The following is a 15133-nucleotide window of genomic DNA, read 5'->3' as shown; positions in this document are numbered from 1 at the left end:
AAATTGGTAGCATTTTACGATTTTGAGAAGCTTTGCAAGAGGCTGTTAAAGTCATAATCATTCATTCCAATTCTAGCTCTAGCTGTCCGTGACATGTGTCCAAGTCTCAGGACACCAGTGTAACCATTTCGTCGTAACCCAAAGTCATTAAAATCCAACTCTTTCCAAAACGAATCCAAACTTGAACTCTCCGACATGCACCTTCAAGTCCTCCCTGACATTAGGACCACAAGCGGCAGTACCAACACCAGCAACACGGGCATCGAGACGCAGAAGCGTCGCATCCTCCTCAACGAGATCGCACGGGTGCGCGGCCTTGTGCACCGTCTCGGAAGTGTAGCGACTGACCTGGAAGCTGAACTGGCGCCACTCCTCCTCAGACCAGACAGCAGCGTCAGCCGGCGTTGCGCGAAGGCCGCGGCCGTGGTCCTCGGTGAGCTTGACGTAGCGGGTTTCCAGATGGTTGCCGCCTTCTTGGGGTACCTCGTAGTGCTGGTGCAACTCCGGCACGGTGGCACTGAAGACGCCGAGGTGTTGACTGGACTTCTTATCTGGGTAGGACTCGCCGGGGCCGAGCGCGAGGTACTTGACGTTGTTGAGAGACTTGTGCAGGCGCAGGTTCAGGCCCACGCGGGGGATGTGAGTGGGTTTGATGCCGCGGGGCTTCAGGTCAACGGCGACGGTGAGGCGACCGGTGGCATCAATGGTGTAAGTAGTGGTGGTCTCCCAGCCCCAGTCGAGGACGCGAGGGGAGAGGTAGGTGGTTGTGATGACCTCAACCTTATCGCTCGACTCATTGATCTTGAATGATCGAAGGAAACTGTCAAAAGCATCAACACCGAAACGAACCCAGTAGGGGGCATCATTGGGGTTGTCGTTGTCGGTAGGGGCGCGCCAGAAGTTGGGGATAATGGCCGCGCCAGTGGCTTCGTCTTTCACGAGAAGAGGCACTCCAGCAGCCGTCCAAGATGTGATATATCCGCGGGCGGTATCAAAGGTAATGGCAAAGTCGGAGCCTGAGACGGTGGCCTTGGCACGAGACTTTTGAACCTGCAACTTGGAGGTGAGTGTGCTGTTAAGCAGCTTGGAGGCTGCCGCAACACCGGACAGCTTGTGCTGGATCCAAGCGATCTCGTGCGAGGGCTCGGCCCAGTTGGTGGAGTCCTTGAGACTGAAGGTCACGGTGATGTAGACCTCCTTGTCGGACTTGATCTTCGCGAGGCTCGAGGGCAGGTCGACCTTGACGGTCTCGCCGGCGGCGATCTTGGGGATTTCGAGATTTCCGGCAGCGACGAGAGCGGAGCTGTGTTACAAATTGTCAGTAATCATGCTTCTCTAGATCAGTAGAGCTTCCTCCAGAATGACTTACTTCTCGCCGAGCTCCTCGACCTTGTAGGTGGAGGAAAGGTGGTCAACGCCAACAAAGTCGTACTTGTTCTTGATGACAAGCTGGTTGCCCTCAACTGACAGCTGAAGGGGCTGGTAGGCCTTCTTCAGCTCGATCAAACCGGGAGTAGGGTCGTGGGTGCTGTGAAGAAGACCATCCATGACAAAGGTGCCGTCGTGGGGACGCTCGCCAAAGTCTCCTCCGTAGGCATAGTAGCCCTTGCCATCGGCATCCTCCTTCCAGATACCGTGGTTCGCCCACTCCCAGATGTAGCCGCCCTGAAGACGAGGGAACTTTTCAAAGACCTCAATGTAGTCATCGAGACCACCAGGACCGTTGCCCATGGCGTGACCGTACTCGCAGAGAACAACAGGTTTCTCGTAGCTGCCGTCCTCCTTGACACCCTCAGTCTCAACCAGCTTGGTGAGGCGGTCGATGGGAGGGTACATGTAAGAGTACATATCCGCAGTCTCGGCCTTGACATCGCCTTCGTAGTGGACCGGGCGACCAGAGTCGAAGTTCTTGGCGTACTCGTACATGGCTTTGTGGTTCTCACCGTAGAAGGCTTCGTTACCAAGCGACCACATGATGATACTGGTGTGGTTCTTGTCGCGCTGAACCAGCTGAACCATGCGGTCGAGGTAGGCCTCACGCCACTCAGGGTTCTCGCTGGTGTACTTCCCAGCAAGGGGGAAGGTAATGGCCTTGCGCGCCTCGTAGTCTGACGCCTCGTCGACATCCTGAGGGCGTGCAACAGCATCGTAGAAGCCGTGGCACTCGAGATCGGCCTCGTCCATGACCCACAAGCCGAGTTCGTCCGCAAGCTGGAAGACTCGGGGGTCGGGCGGGTAGTGCGAGCATCGCAGAGAGTTGATGTTGTGGTTCTTCATGATGAGCAGGTCGCGCTTGGCGTACTCGATGGGCACGGCGCGGCCAAACTTGTTGTGGTGTTCGTGTCTGTTGACACCTCTGATGCGGATTGGGGTACCGTTGACGGAAATCAGACCGTTCTTGAGCTCAACTTTGCGGAAACCAATGTTTTGGTAGACAGCATGGGAGCCCAGGGTGATGTCAACCCGGTAGAGGTAAGGGGTCTCGGCAGTCCACTTCTTTGGGTTGGTAACGGGGATGCTGATGTCAACCTTGGTGTTGTCGACAGTGACCTCTGCCTCCTTGGTCGCAATGACGGCACCGCCGTTCTTGCCTAGCTCGCTGAGAGTGAGCTTGACGGTGCTCTTCTCGGCGGTCTTGACGTCGACCGTCGCCAGGAGAGTCGCGTCTTCGTACTTCTCGTCGAGATCAGTGCGGAGGAACCAGTCCTCGATTCTTGTTTGCTCGGGTACGGCGAGGAGAGTGACATCGCGGAAGATACCTGTGATTAGCTCGTTAGATGATTATTCAAGCAGGTTGACGAACGAAGCGACCACTCACCCGAAAGCCACCATTGATCTTGGTCTTCGATGTAAGTTGCATCGGACCACTGGTACACTCTCACAAACAGCTCATTGGGTCCATCCCTCTTGAGGATGCTTGTGACGTCAAACTCGGACGCGTTCCGCGAGCCCTGAGCGAAGCCAATGAGCGTGCCATTGACCCAGATGTGGTATCCGGAGTCAACGCCATCGAATCTGAGGCGCAATTGCGACTTCTCATCCCACGTGGAAGGGACGTGGAATGTTCGTCTGTAGGTGCCCGTGGGGTTCTCGCTGGGAACGTATGGTGGGTTCACTGGGATAGGGAATTGTGTGTTGGTATACCACGGAAAGCCGTGCCCCTGAAGCTGCCAATGGCCAGGGACGTTGATGGTGCCCCATTCGTCCTCCTTGTCTTCTGGCAAAGGCGCCTCCTCGGGAGTGCCGGCCATGTGGAAGTCCCAAACGCCATTGAGAAGGATGGACGTCTCTGGGATGAAGTATGCGCGCGGAGGAAGGGTATTGCGCCTGAAGACGGAGGGGTTCTCATAGTCGTGAACTCCCTCCTCGGCCTGGAGAGACAAACTTTGAGAGGCCATCGTGGCGGTTTGGATGAGGGGTAACGATAGACTGAGACACGGATTTGGGGTGGAGGGAGAGAGGGGAGAAGGAATGTGAAGAGAGAGAAGCAAGAGGGTACAATCAGTTTGCCAGCCACCAAGGTTGAGTCGTTATTTATTCGTCCTCACTTTCTCCACGCGAAGTAACACGTCGGACGCAAGGCCGAGGGAAACGCCAGAAATAATCTGCAGACTGCGAGCACCCGTTCCCTCTCGTGAAGCTCACTCAAGTTTGTCCCGCCATATGACGAGGGATCGTGGGGCAGAAAGACTGGAGCAGTTTCGGGGTAGCTCCGAGTCAGGTGGTGTCGGTGTAGTACGACCCCGAGGCCATCCTATCCTGGCGTTCCTTCGACTTCTTTTGCCAGAGAGACTCTTCACTCTTGTCCTACAAGAGCCCCGGCAACTCCTGGCAACTCCGCACCACGAGGACGCAAGAGGGATAGTCTCCCCCAGCCCCGTGTGGTTCTGATTGGGTCCGGGGAAGTCGGCGCCGGCCCCGCACACCCATCCGGATACAAGCCGGTCTAAGTTGATGCAACCCTGCCAGCCATTTCCACCCTTTCGTCTGCTCCCCCCATGGGCCCCATCTCTTGGATGGACGAAAGGTTGTTGTGTGTTTGTTACCCCGGATTGACATTGTCCAGACCCCGGCTAACGTTGACTGAAAACTGCAAGCGCGCCCGTGGTGTTGGCTCATGGCTGATGGTCCGTCATGTCACCCCAGGTTCTTTCGTATTTTCTGCCTCCTGGGACCTTCGTTTGGATGGTATGATGGCCCGAATGCGGGGAGAAGATTTTGTCTTCTGATGGGCTGCAGAGAAGCCTGAGAGTCTGCAGTCAGAACATTTAAGACGGCCGTGTTATCGCCTCTCCATTCTTTCGTCTCCATCGATGATACCCTCCCAAGGCTTCCAAGACCTCCATCTCTCCACCGTTCCACTGTTCCAGAATTCTTGGTCCACTCCTCCCGAGCTGTATTGCTTGTCTGCAGTCCATCCTCCACCATGTCCGACGAGAAGACAGACCCCACGGTTGAGGGCCACGCCGAAGAGCGCCGTGACGATGCTGCTGCCGAGATCGACACTGCCGTCCACATTGCCCATCAGACGCAGTCTGGCGCCTATTCGCCCTGGACGCCGCACATGTTCCGACTCTACGCCGTCCTCTTTATTGGTTCGCACCTTGGTGTTTCTTATTAGTGTTGGCCTACTAACAACAATTCCGACAGCTTACCTCAATGGAGCTCTCAACGGTTACGATGGTTCCCTGGTAAGTAAACCCAGAGTCTGAGCACCATCATCATCATCTAACGAAGCACCTTTAAAGATGGGAGGTTTGAACGGATTGAAGTCCTACTTGAACTACTTCCACAAGTAAGTCACCCAGAAAACAAAACTCACCAAGCATTTGATGACAAGACTGACGCGAATCCGTCAGGGAAACTGTTGACGAGAGCACCGGAATCATCTTCGCCATGTACAACATCGGAAGTGTCGCCGCCGTCTTCTTCACCGGACCTGCAAACGACTTCCTCGGTCGCCGATGGGGCATGTTTATCGGGGCTGCCATTGTCATCATCGGCACCTGTGTTCAGGCTACAACCAAAACGTACGAAATCCTTTACTTCTATGGTTGCATACCGGTTACTAATGGTTCTCAGCTCTGGCCAATTCCTTGCTGGACGATTCGTTCTCGGATTTGGTGTCAGTTTCTGCTGCGTTTCTGCTCCGACCTATGTAAGTCTGATGGATCGCGTCTGTCTTAGTCGTGCATGTCAACTAACATGTCATCTGTTGAGGTCTCTGAGATGGCACACCCGGCATGGCGAGGAACTATCACTGGTATCTACAACTGCACTTGGTACATAGGTATGTCTATCTTGGTCGCTTGCACATTCTCTTACTCCAGGTCTAATTATTACATACAGGCTCCATCATAGCTTCTTGGGTTATCTATGGGTGCGCCTACATCGATGGCGGTGAGGGCACCAGTGCTTGGCGCCTGCCCATTTGGCTTCAGATGTGAGTCTCTTCAACAAAAAAATAATTCTTCGTGTAATCCTTCTCCAGGCACTAACACATTTCTTTGCAGGGTTACCTCTGGTATCGTTTGCGTTGGCGTCTTCTTCATCCCCGAATCTCCGCGATGGCTCATGGCGAACGACAAACACGAAGAAGCCGCGAAAGTCCTTGCCAAGTACCATGGCGAGGGCTCTATCGATCACCCTATTGTCCAGCTCCAGCTGAAGGAGATGGTATCTCAAATCAGCACAGATGCATCGGATAAGTCTTGGTATGATTACAGTGAGCTCTGGAGCACCCACTCCGCCCGTCGCCGCCTCATCTGCGTGTTGGGCATGGCCTTCTTTGGCCAGATCAGTGGTAACAGCTTGAGTTCTTACTACTTGGTAATTCCGTTCTCCCTCTCTTTCCATTACTTGGAAATGACTAACATCATTCTAGACCGTTGTACTGAAGAACGCCGGCATTACAGACGAGAAGCGTGTCTTGGCATTGAATGCGATCAACCCGATTCTGTGCTTCTTCGCATCTCTCGTCGGAGCTCGTATGACGGATGTTGTCGGTCGCCGACCCCTCCTGATTTACTCCATCATCTTCTGCTCGTTCTGCTTCGCAATCATCACGGGAACTTCCAAATTGGCAACAGACGATGCTAACAACGTTGCTGCTGCCAACACAACCATCGCCTTCATCTACATCTTCGGCATCGTCTTCAGCTTCGGCTGGACTCCTCTTCAGAGCATGTACATTGCCGAGACCCTCAGCACCTCCACTCGCGCCAAGGGTACTGCAGTCGGTAACTTTGCCAGTGCTGTCGGAAGCACCGTTATCCAGTACGCCAGTGGACCGGCTTTCCTCAACATCAAGTACTACTTCTACATTGTCTTCATCTTCTGGGACCTCTTTGAAGCAGTCATCATTGTAAGTTTCGCACTGGTCCCTAACTGGATATGCCAGAACTCCGCTAATTGACTACTAGTACTTCTTCTGGCCCGAGACCAAGGATCGTACGCTTGAGGAGTTGGAGGAGGTCTTCAGTGCCCCGAACCCTGTCAAGAAGAGCTTGGAGCCTCGTTCGGCCGAGACTGTCCTGAAGACTATGCAGGTCGGCCAGGACGAAAAGGTGGCGTATGTCTAGTAGATATCTGTACCGGGCCGGGCTTGAGCGGCATTTGTGGGGCGATACCGGTCTGAACACCAGGTCTAGAGCTAGGATTCACCTGCATTTGCCGTCTATCTCGCTGTCTAAAGACTCTAATCAATATGTTTCTGATAAACGTTCAGATGATCTGCGATGTGAATGTTTCATTATGTGCGAAGTGCAACATCAAAACCAGTGTTCATGGAGACAGTCGATTCGTCTGTCTGTTGATGGTACTTTGTGCAAAAAAGCGTCCTTCACTATGATTGGGGCGGCACCGTTTGGACTAAGAAAATGGGCTAACGGCGCCATGTTCTATGAACAGCCACATCAGGCGAACCCAACCAACAGTCTTACTCAAGTGTTCGTACCGCGGTCACGTCTGAAGGAATGAAGGAAAAGCTTAATCGCCTATTGTATCCCTACAGAAAACTGGCAAAGCGGCACAGCTTAGAAGGAGTTGAGAGTCACCTGTCACATCGTCACATGTGCTTCTCTCCAACTCGTAATAGACGAATGCCACGATGGGACATAGGTCCGTCTTTGACCCAAGCGATGTTGATGTTCCCCCGCCTGGGACCTTGTGGGCTCCCCTCATAGACGTGCCGGGGCTGCACGGAGCGAAACCACGGGAAGCCATAGAGATCCTAGACTGAGTCCAATTTTTACCCGGCATCCCACCATCTCATGATCCCACAAGCTTTTCCCCTTCCTAGCCAAGCCCCCCGTCTACGTTTCTCCAAATTCTTCCTAATGAACTCACCCCCTTCTCCACATCATCGCCCTTCCCCCGCACTACACGTGGGTGCATATATGCATGTCCTGCTGCTGGGATTCCTCCTTTGACCCCCTTGTGCCGTCCATTCTTTTTTTTCTCCAGTCCACTGCCCCCAAACTCTGCTCCGACTCGGTCCGCTTCGGATCGAGGATCCCCTTCACTGCGGAACCAGGCTTTCTTGCTGTTACGGACGCTGTTGCTACGCCATGCCACCCAGCAGTTGCGATGGAGTCACTGGATAATGACACGATCAATGAGCCGTCGAGGAAGAGGTTGAGGACAAGTCATGCGGTATGTGAATTGCATTTTCTTAGAATCCTGCAAGCAACACAGTTCACCTCTTTCGTAAGTATCGTTTTGGCGTAGGACAAAGTGACAACTCGTGTCTATCATTTCACTGTCACATTGAACCGCCAAAAGAGTTCTTCACGAACACTGCGACTACCAAAAACACTGCACGCTTAACTGCTTTCGTTCCGCCATCGCGAAGATCTTCTCTCATTTCCGAGTGTCATCTCTCTAAGCTTAAACTCTTCTCTCCCCACATGTTCTGGCCGGGTACCCAGCCGAAACCCCGAAAAGCTCATCGCTGACAACGCATCGCATACTTCAGTGCGACACATGCCGCGCAAGGAAGATCAGGTACGTGGAACCAAGACAAGCCGGCCAAGCAACCCAGGCCCAGACCGAACCAGTCTCTCGGGACAGCATCAAGATTAACGAGACCTCACTGCACAGATGCAATGGCAACACGCCATGCGCATCCTGCTCTGCGTCGCATCAGGAATGCACCTATGGGTCCGAAGCTAATTCGTAAGTTAAGGAGTCCGGCCCTCAAAAGAACCACACTCGTCCGTCTCCTCACGCCTCCCGGAGCCGTGATCCCCGGCGCAAAACACCGACTTCCGCAAGCTCGGGGGCGCGAGGAGAGTAGGAGGAAAACTTGCTTTCTTGCTGTGAGTCTAAGTTCTGACCATCACGTCATTAGGCGCGGGAAGAGCGACCTCATCCTTGAGGGTGTACTCCGGGTGGAGAAGTTCCTTCATGAGATGAAGGCCACCATCGTCAGTCCCGTCTCCTCTACATTCCACTTTTCACCGAACCCATCTCACGATGGTGTGTTCAAGGGGACGGCGCCGTATGCCGACCACCGTCCATCCGTGGTCTCTCCGGCCCTCCGATCCGCCTCGCGGGGTTCCTTTTCCGGGTCGCCTCTGAACGAGATCCATCACCCACAACGGACCCCCATCTCGGAGCCGCAGTATCAGAACAACTTTGAGAATGCCGTGCTCGACTCTATGCACACGAGTACCACAGAATCTGTGCTACAATGGCCTCATTTTGACGCCTTTCCGAATATGAGGGATGGATATGTTCCCATCTTCCACCTCGAACAGTCACGGCCGGCAGTAAAGACGCGTGCAACACCCGTGTACCCCTACGTAACTGCGGAGGACATTGACGAGATCATCGAATCGTTTGAGCACACCATCAACTTTTGGTATCCGACCATGTCTCGCAACCAGCTTGAGCAGGTCCGCAACCTAATCGCCGATGGCATTCCTGAGGGAGACAGCATTCTTGTCTGTCTTGCGCTGCTCACAATGGCGCTGGGGTGTGTTGGCCTAGTGACTACGGGGCTGGCGAGCACGTCTTCCTTGAGCGAGGAGGATCGTAAACGGAGGGCTTCCAAGAGGGCCATGGGTGACATGTACTTTGACAGTGTCTTGAAGAAGCTGCATGTGGTGCACACCAATGTTGGAAGCACTGCAACCCACTGCCTGTTCTTCACGGCGTGAGTATCGAGCATCGTTTCTCAATACAGAAAGTCACTAACATGATACTTCAGGATGTACTTTGCCTTCCTCCGTCGGCCTTTGCAGGCGTGGGAATATATCAACGCAGCATCCGCAAAATGCCTTTTGCTTCTGTCTTACCCGCCAGAGTCCGAGTCCGCGGAGGACCAAGAACGAATCCGAAGGATCTTTTGGTCTTGTTACATCCTTGAGAGGTACGAGCCGTGACCCAGTACGTTGCCGTGCCTGCAGCTAACAAATCTCAAGTGACTATCTTGCGGAGCTCTCTGGGCTTCCACAATCGGGTGTCGCCCGCATCGAGTCTACAACGCCTCTCCCAGGAGAGTACAGCACACATAAAGACTCTCAAGTCGAGGAGCAATCTTCCCTCTACTTCCTCGCCTGCATCTCCATGCGCCGCCTCCTCAACCGCGTCCATCAGCTCCTCTACGCACGCGGAACTGGCGCTGCCCTCGACCACGCCCGTTTCCCCTATGTCGTTGCGGAGCTGAACCACCAGCTCGACGACTGGCGAGAGGTGCTTCCTCCGGCGTTTGCATTCAGTGTCGGGTTCAACGAATTAGGAAACAACCAAGGTACCGCGACGGAGCATGGCGGTTTCCTGCGGCAGAGGTATCTCACCTGCAGGAGTGTGATTTACCGACCGTACCTGATGTGGATGCTGAGTGGTATGGCTGGTGGAAATGGAGCTAGCTCTGAGCTGCTGGTCAGCCAAGATGCGCTGAAGAACTGCAAGGCGTGCCTGGATGCCTGCCTGCTCCATATCCTCAATCTGAGGGGCTTTGGGCAGACAGTCATGGTCGACACGTGGATCTGCTCCCTCTCGTAAGTTTGTCACTCGTGACTGTTTTGCATTGAGATATCATGACTAATGTGTGGGCTGCAGTATGGCTGGTGCAATGCTTGTTCTGCTCGCAGCGTGCCGTATCCCGGCTTTAAAAGACATGATCGGGCCGGAAGTGTTGGGAGCTGGCGACCACTTGAAGCAGCTACTACAAGGCTGGCAGAGTACTATGGGCGAGCCTACGTCTCCGAGCGTCAACCAGGCGATCCGTATCATCAGCGACGTGGACCGCTTCATTCAGGAGGTCTATCGGGCTGGGGATTCCTATTCCATGAGGCGGCATCCATAGCTCAAGTGAGGAGAGGTTTTTAACAAAGCAAGTCATGTCAAAGTAAATATTCATTGTCTGGTACATACAGAGTAGGGTATGGAAATTGGGCAGAATACAAAACTAAAGAAATCATGCAAGTATGCTTCATCGTAGTCTGCCAAGCTTGGCATTGCGCTTTTCAATCCTGAAATACGGCCAACGTTCCCCGGCCCTGCAAATCCTCGCCCCTGAGCTATGCCAACGAGTGACTCAAACCATGCAAATCGATCGATACTAGCCCCATTGCTTCAGTCTTCAATGGGTGCTGTAAACATGGGGCGTGTTCCTTGATCATCCGTCGCGCCCTCAAAGATCAATCTTGACGGCAACAACACTGCCAGCCATGAAGCCAGTGACAAAGAGCCATGCCTTTCTTTCTCCCTTCTCTTGAGCCGGATCAATAGCGACCAAGACAGCCGCCGCTGCGGATCTGGCCCTAGTGCCATCATCCTCGAATACTAATCTCTTCTCATAGCCTCCGTTGCTGCCCGCAGCTGGCTTGGCGTACCACACAATCGACCCAATGTCCGATGTAGTATTGTGAACTTGCTTCGGGATATCTACAGGCCGCGTAAGGCCAGGGAGAACGAAGCCGCTAGCGTCGAAGACGTCAGTCTTATATGGGTCATCAAAGTAGCTGGGGTTATCGATATACGAGTCCACTTGGACGGACTCAATGATGTTGATGGTGGTGTTCTTCGGGTCTGAAGATAGCTCGCCGATGAGCATTTCGCCGCCGGCGCAGTTGACAACTAGGATTTCTCCGGTCTTGCGACTGTGGCCTAGGCCGTTATTGTTGCGGATCCCCGAGAGAGCTACCTCGGCCTTGATGCCTTCTGTGGCAACCAAAGATGATATCTCCTCGATGTGAACGTAGATGGTGTCGGTCCAGGTTGCACCTGGCCATATATCCTCGACATGTCTTCCGACACCGTCGGCATAATAATGATCGTTGGTTACATAGAATGAGTACGGGTCTTTAATGAAGATGTCGTTGGGAGTCTTGACCAGCGGGTGAATAACGGTTCGCAGGTGCTTGGCAGTGGATGATCCGAGGATGTGGTGAAAGATTTCAACGCGCGATTGAGACTTTTGGGTGACTTGCTGAGAGTCCTGGCTTCCAATCTTGGTTGCTAGGTAGTCTGGGTGTGGTACATGGTTGACGGCGAAGATGTAAACTGCATCGGCCCTCTTGGGGTCCGTGATGACATCGATGCCATGGGTAACATAGGTCGAGTCAAAGTTCTCAAACTTGAGTCTTTTTTGGGTCATATCCTAATTCAGCGAGTAAGTCAAATGCACAAGGCATGAGTTTTCATTGGCATCTCATGTTCATACCTTAGGATCAATGACGTGAATAGAGCCCTTTTGTTTGCTTCCCACTAGTGGATCATTGAGGTTTCCGAGGCCAGGGAACCATTTGGCACGGTTCTCTTCATTGTCTTCACAAGCCGTGAAGAGGAGCCCGCTTGGTTCGTGGTAATGGATATCTTCGCAATGAATTGTGTCGTCAATGTAGATCAAGTCTCCGGCTTGAGCCACGGGGGTGTTTAGCTTCTCGCGTCCGATTCCTGCAAGGGCGATTGACCTCTTGACTGTTGGAGCATAGTTGAAGCCTCCGAAGATGGCGAGGCCGGCTACCAAAACGGGAACCAATGCCGCCATGTTGTTCGTTGACGACGATGTTAAAGGTAAGGCAAGGTACTGAAAGAAGGGTAGTGTATGATGAGGTAATGATTTACTCGGTTTCAAGGTATGCTATATAAGAAATGAAGAGTTGAGGTCGTATCCACAACTCTGCTCCGGCGGTTCAATGGTTGCCCGTCGCCGAAATCCGGGTTCGCGGGTTTCAAGCAGTCAAGGACTCACGGTGAGGGGGAAAAGTCCGTGATGTGGACGGAGAGATGTGCTCGGGGACCAGGTAAGATCCGCTAAATAGCGTTCAAGGTTGCGGGAGTGGAGGTGTCTGGGAACTGAATACGTCACGCGTGCGGAGGAATCCCACCAAGCTTGAGGGTATTTTCCCGGCTATGCAGAACACGGTAAGGAGAACGTCTGAGAAGCTAGCTACGGATAGGTAGATCGCTTCTCCAAAGTCCAAATTAACCTCGGCTTACCTAGTCAATGCTGCCTTGTCTCCGATTATGAAACAAATGGAAGCCAAGGAAGCAAGAGGATCAAAAGTAAGCCACCTTTGCATGCATTCGGTTTGAAGGTTAGAATGGTGAATCATATCGTTTGTCTGCGAACCGTACCGTCGGCGAAGTTGTCAAAAGGGTCAAAACGAATAATATTTCCGAAACCGAGAATCGAACTCGGGGCTATGCCTAACCTCTCACTGTGATGAGAGGGCATCATGTTGGCCACTACACCATATCGGATAAGCTTGATGTCAACGTTTCTTGGGAATGAGAAGAAGTTAGCAAAGATTGGGAGAGGCTGGACGATCTTGGTGGGTTTGGTGGGTTTGGTGGGTGACGGACGGCCCCTCGGCGAGATCTGCGAGCCATTTGCAGCATGAAGTGGGTTGAAGATTGGAAAAAATCAGGGCACACTAATTTCACGAAATCCGTCTGCGTTGTCTCTGCTCCATCGGCGCCACTTTCTGCTTGGCTGTGTAGTACTGAGTCAACGTAGAAATTGTAGCCTTATGGAAAGATGTTATGGGAGCAAAGCCAACATCAGTGCAACATCAAGGTTCCGTCACCTATGTGGTGGTAAAGAATGCGATCAAAATCTCTGCCTACTCCTTACGCGCTAAGGATCAGAGTTCATTCAAGAACCCCAACTTTGAGCCGGCGCGGTGGCTAGCTCCCGCACAAAGACAAGATGAAAGACCTTGAGAGCAGTGATGAACCAGGTTCATGAGAAAAGAGTCAATTAAATGGGACTGAACAGACTCTATCCGGACTCCGGAGGGATGGAGGGAGCACCGATACTAGAGGGCCCACGGCTGATGCGATAGCTCACATGCCCCATTGGGGAACGGCCAAAGTCCTGGTTGGTCCAAGGTTTAGGGGAGCTGTGGCCAACAATCTGTTCTGTGCGACAACTCTATCCGCTCTTGACCAACGGTGTCTGCCCAACAAGATGAAATCTCTGAGGTGGAGCGCTCGCTGACCTTGTCAGGTTTTCGGTGAGAGTCTTACCTTGACTGACAAGAGTTGACATGCTTCGACCTTGTGGCTGCAAGAAGAGAACATGGATGAGGTTGTTCATGCCACAACCAACTGTTCGTGTGGCTACGAGTCCATCTTCGAGAAACTTGGCGAGATCAAGATAAAGGATTTCAGAATGTCCATCGCGGGACGCCAAAGTACCTTGATTGATGTATGCCGCTTGTGAGCAAAAGTCAACTCCGGCATCATGAACCCTTGCGATGAGAACCATACACCGGAGTAAGCCATCAAGGAGCCTCGAGTGAAGAATTCGCACAAAACTCTGCATATTTAAATCTAGAGCGCCTTTCTTTGCCTCTGCTCGATGAACCTCTCCTCTTTTAACAATCTTTAGACCTCATGCGGAGCTGCCTATACCAGAGTCTTCCCAACCTCATCTCGAGCACAATCACCTCAAGAGCAACCTCAAATTACAACAAACATGATAGCCCCTATCGCCCTCCTTCTGGCTCTCCTAAGCCTCACACCCTCCGCCATCGCCGGAGGAGACAAGCAAAGATGTAGCCCCCTCAACAAAGACTACGAAAACTACGCCCAAAACATCGGTATGCGCTACAAGGAGGAGTGCATCCGCGTCGGGCTTCACGTCTCCAACACGGGCGCCTGCAGGGTCTCGTGCGATCACCTCCCCACCTACTACGAATGGGCCAACATCCATCAGGTCGAAAAGACAGCGCGAAAGAAGGCGAGGTTGCAGGAGAGGGAGCGGGAGAAGCAACGGATGGCAGCCCTCGCGAAGAAGCTTGGCCTTCCTCCTCTGTATAATACTACTACTCCTGATCCATCTCAGGCTCCTGCTCTCCCCGTGGCGACGGAAACTGACAAGATGGAAATCGAGCCAACTTCTCCCGAGGAGCCTGCGAAGAACCTCTCTCCTCGTGGGATCACAGCAGCACCGGCCCCTACCGCAGCAGCTCTCAAGATGGCAAACACGCCAATCAGACCCTGCAAGCCCGAGGAGAGCTCGGCTCAGGACTCCTTATGCACCCTCGCACGCAGAGTCCCCCGCTACGCCAAAATCCAAGCCGCGCTGTCGTCTTCACTGCAGGCAGCTGCGTCTACCCTCAACGCAAAAGCCTCGAACTACCGCGTCCTGCTGAACGACGCCAAAGCAACCGCCGTAGATAAGACTGCTACCGTCACTGCGACAGTTGAGAGGCTGGTCACCAAATGCATTTCATCCTCGTCGTCAGCAAAGAACTCAACTACAAAGACCGCTGATAGCGACACCACGCCTACACCGACAGCCCGTCCAACCTCGGACAAGAAGCAAGCAAAGGCGACGAGGACTACTTCTTCGGTCAAGCCCACCAGGACCATATATGTAACCTCCAAGGGCTCATCTACCTCCATCATGTGGTCGATGCTCGTGGCGTGGATCGGTATTCAGGTCCTGTTCTTGACAGTCATGTAGTCATATCGAACATGGGTATGGCAATGATAGGAGGAAGAAGATTGTATGCGCGAGCGATGACTAGGAGCCGTTGAAAGTGCCGTGGTTTTGATGTCCGTTCACCGTCAGGAGCATTATATCTCTACCTGTGATCAATAGCTTTGATAGTCTCATAGTAATCTATTCAGTAATGATTAAAAATCTGCTTTTCTCGCGTGTGCTTTGCGG

At 53.1% G+C, this 15133-nt stretch overlaps 5 protein-coding genes across 5 annotated transcripts; 3 read left to right on the top strand and 2 right to left on the bottom strand.

The window, feature by feature from the left end:
* Positions 1-147: 147 nt before the first annotated feature.
* On the bottom strand, positions 148-3398 carry CCOS01_00060 (glycosyl hydrolase family 2; the record flags this gene model as incomplete). Its single annotated transcript, XM_060448257.1, has 3 exons — positions 148-1303; positions 1370-2759; positions 2819-3398. The coding sequence occupies 3 exons, from the start codon at positions 3396-3398 to the stop codon at positions 148-150; spliced, it is 3126 nt and encodes a 1041-aa protein (XP_060319695.1).
* A 1028-nt stretch (positions 3399-4426) lies between these two features.
* Positions 4427-6581, top strand: CCOS01_00059 (MFS monosaccharide transporter; the record flags this gene model as incomplete). Its single annotated transcript, XM_060448256.1, has 10 exons — positions 4427-4595; positions 4651-4691; positions 4749-4795; positions 4860-5030; positions 5083-5158; positions 5221-5290; positions 5350-5443; positions 5514-5829; positions 5885-6364; positions 6423-6581. 10 exons carry the CDS (start codon positions 4427-4429, stop codon positions 6579-6581), a joined length of 1623 nt encoding a protein of 540 aa, XP_060319694.1.
* Positions 6582-7337: 756 nt separating this feature from the next.
* CCOS01_00058 (C6 zinc finger domain-containing protein) lies at positions 7338-10312 on the top strand (the record flags this gene model as incomplete). Its single annotated transcript, XM_060448255.1, has 8 exons — positions 7338-7385; positions 7465-7653; positions 7976-8004; positions 8101-8175; positions 8351-9157; positions 9212-9373; positions 9426-10004; positions 10066-10312. The coding sequence occupies 8 exons, from the start codon at positions 7338-7340 to the stop codon at positions 10310-10312; spliced, it is 2136 nt and encodes a 711-aa protein (XP_060319693.1).
* A 327-nt stretch (positions 10313-10639) lies between these two features.
* Positions 10640-11998, bottom strand: CCOS01_00057 (serum paraoxonase/arylesterase; the record flags this gene model as incomplete). The annotated part of the gene is made up of 2 exons (XM_060448254.1): positions 10640-11608; positions 11672-11998. The coding sequence occupies 2 exons, from the start codon at positions 11996-11998 to the stop codon at positions 10640-10642; spliced, it is 1296 nt and encodes a 431-aa protein (XP_060319692.1).
* Positions 11999-13933: 1935 nt separating this feature from the next.
* On the top strand, positions 13934-14926 carry CCOS01_00056 (uncharacterized protein; the record flags this gene model as incomplete). The annotated part of the gene is made up of 1 exon (XM_060448253.1): positions 13934-14926. The coding sequence occupies one exon, from the start codon at positions 13934-13936 to the stop codon at positions 14924-14926; it is 993 nt and encodes a 330-aa protein (XP_060319691.1).
* Between the last annotated feature and the right edge of the window lie 207 nt (positions 14927-15133).

This window comes from Colletotrichum costaricense (assembly GCF_030867565.1).
Source record: "Colletotrichum costaricense strain IMI 309622 chromosome Unknown Scaffold_1.1, whole genome shotgun sequence".
In the NCBI taxonomy this organism is placed as follows: Eukaryota; Fungi; Ascomycota; class Sordariomycetes; order Glomerellales; family Glomerellaceae; genus Colletotrichum; species Colletotrichum costaricense.
The sequence above is the reverse complement of the archived record's forward strand: the minus strand, read 5'-3'. Positions and strand labels throughout refer to the sequence as shown.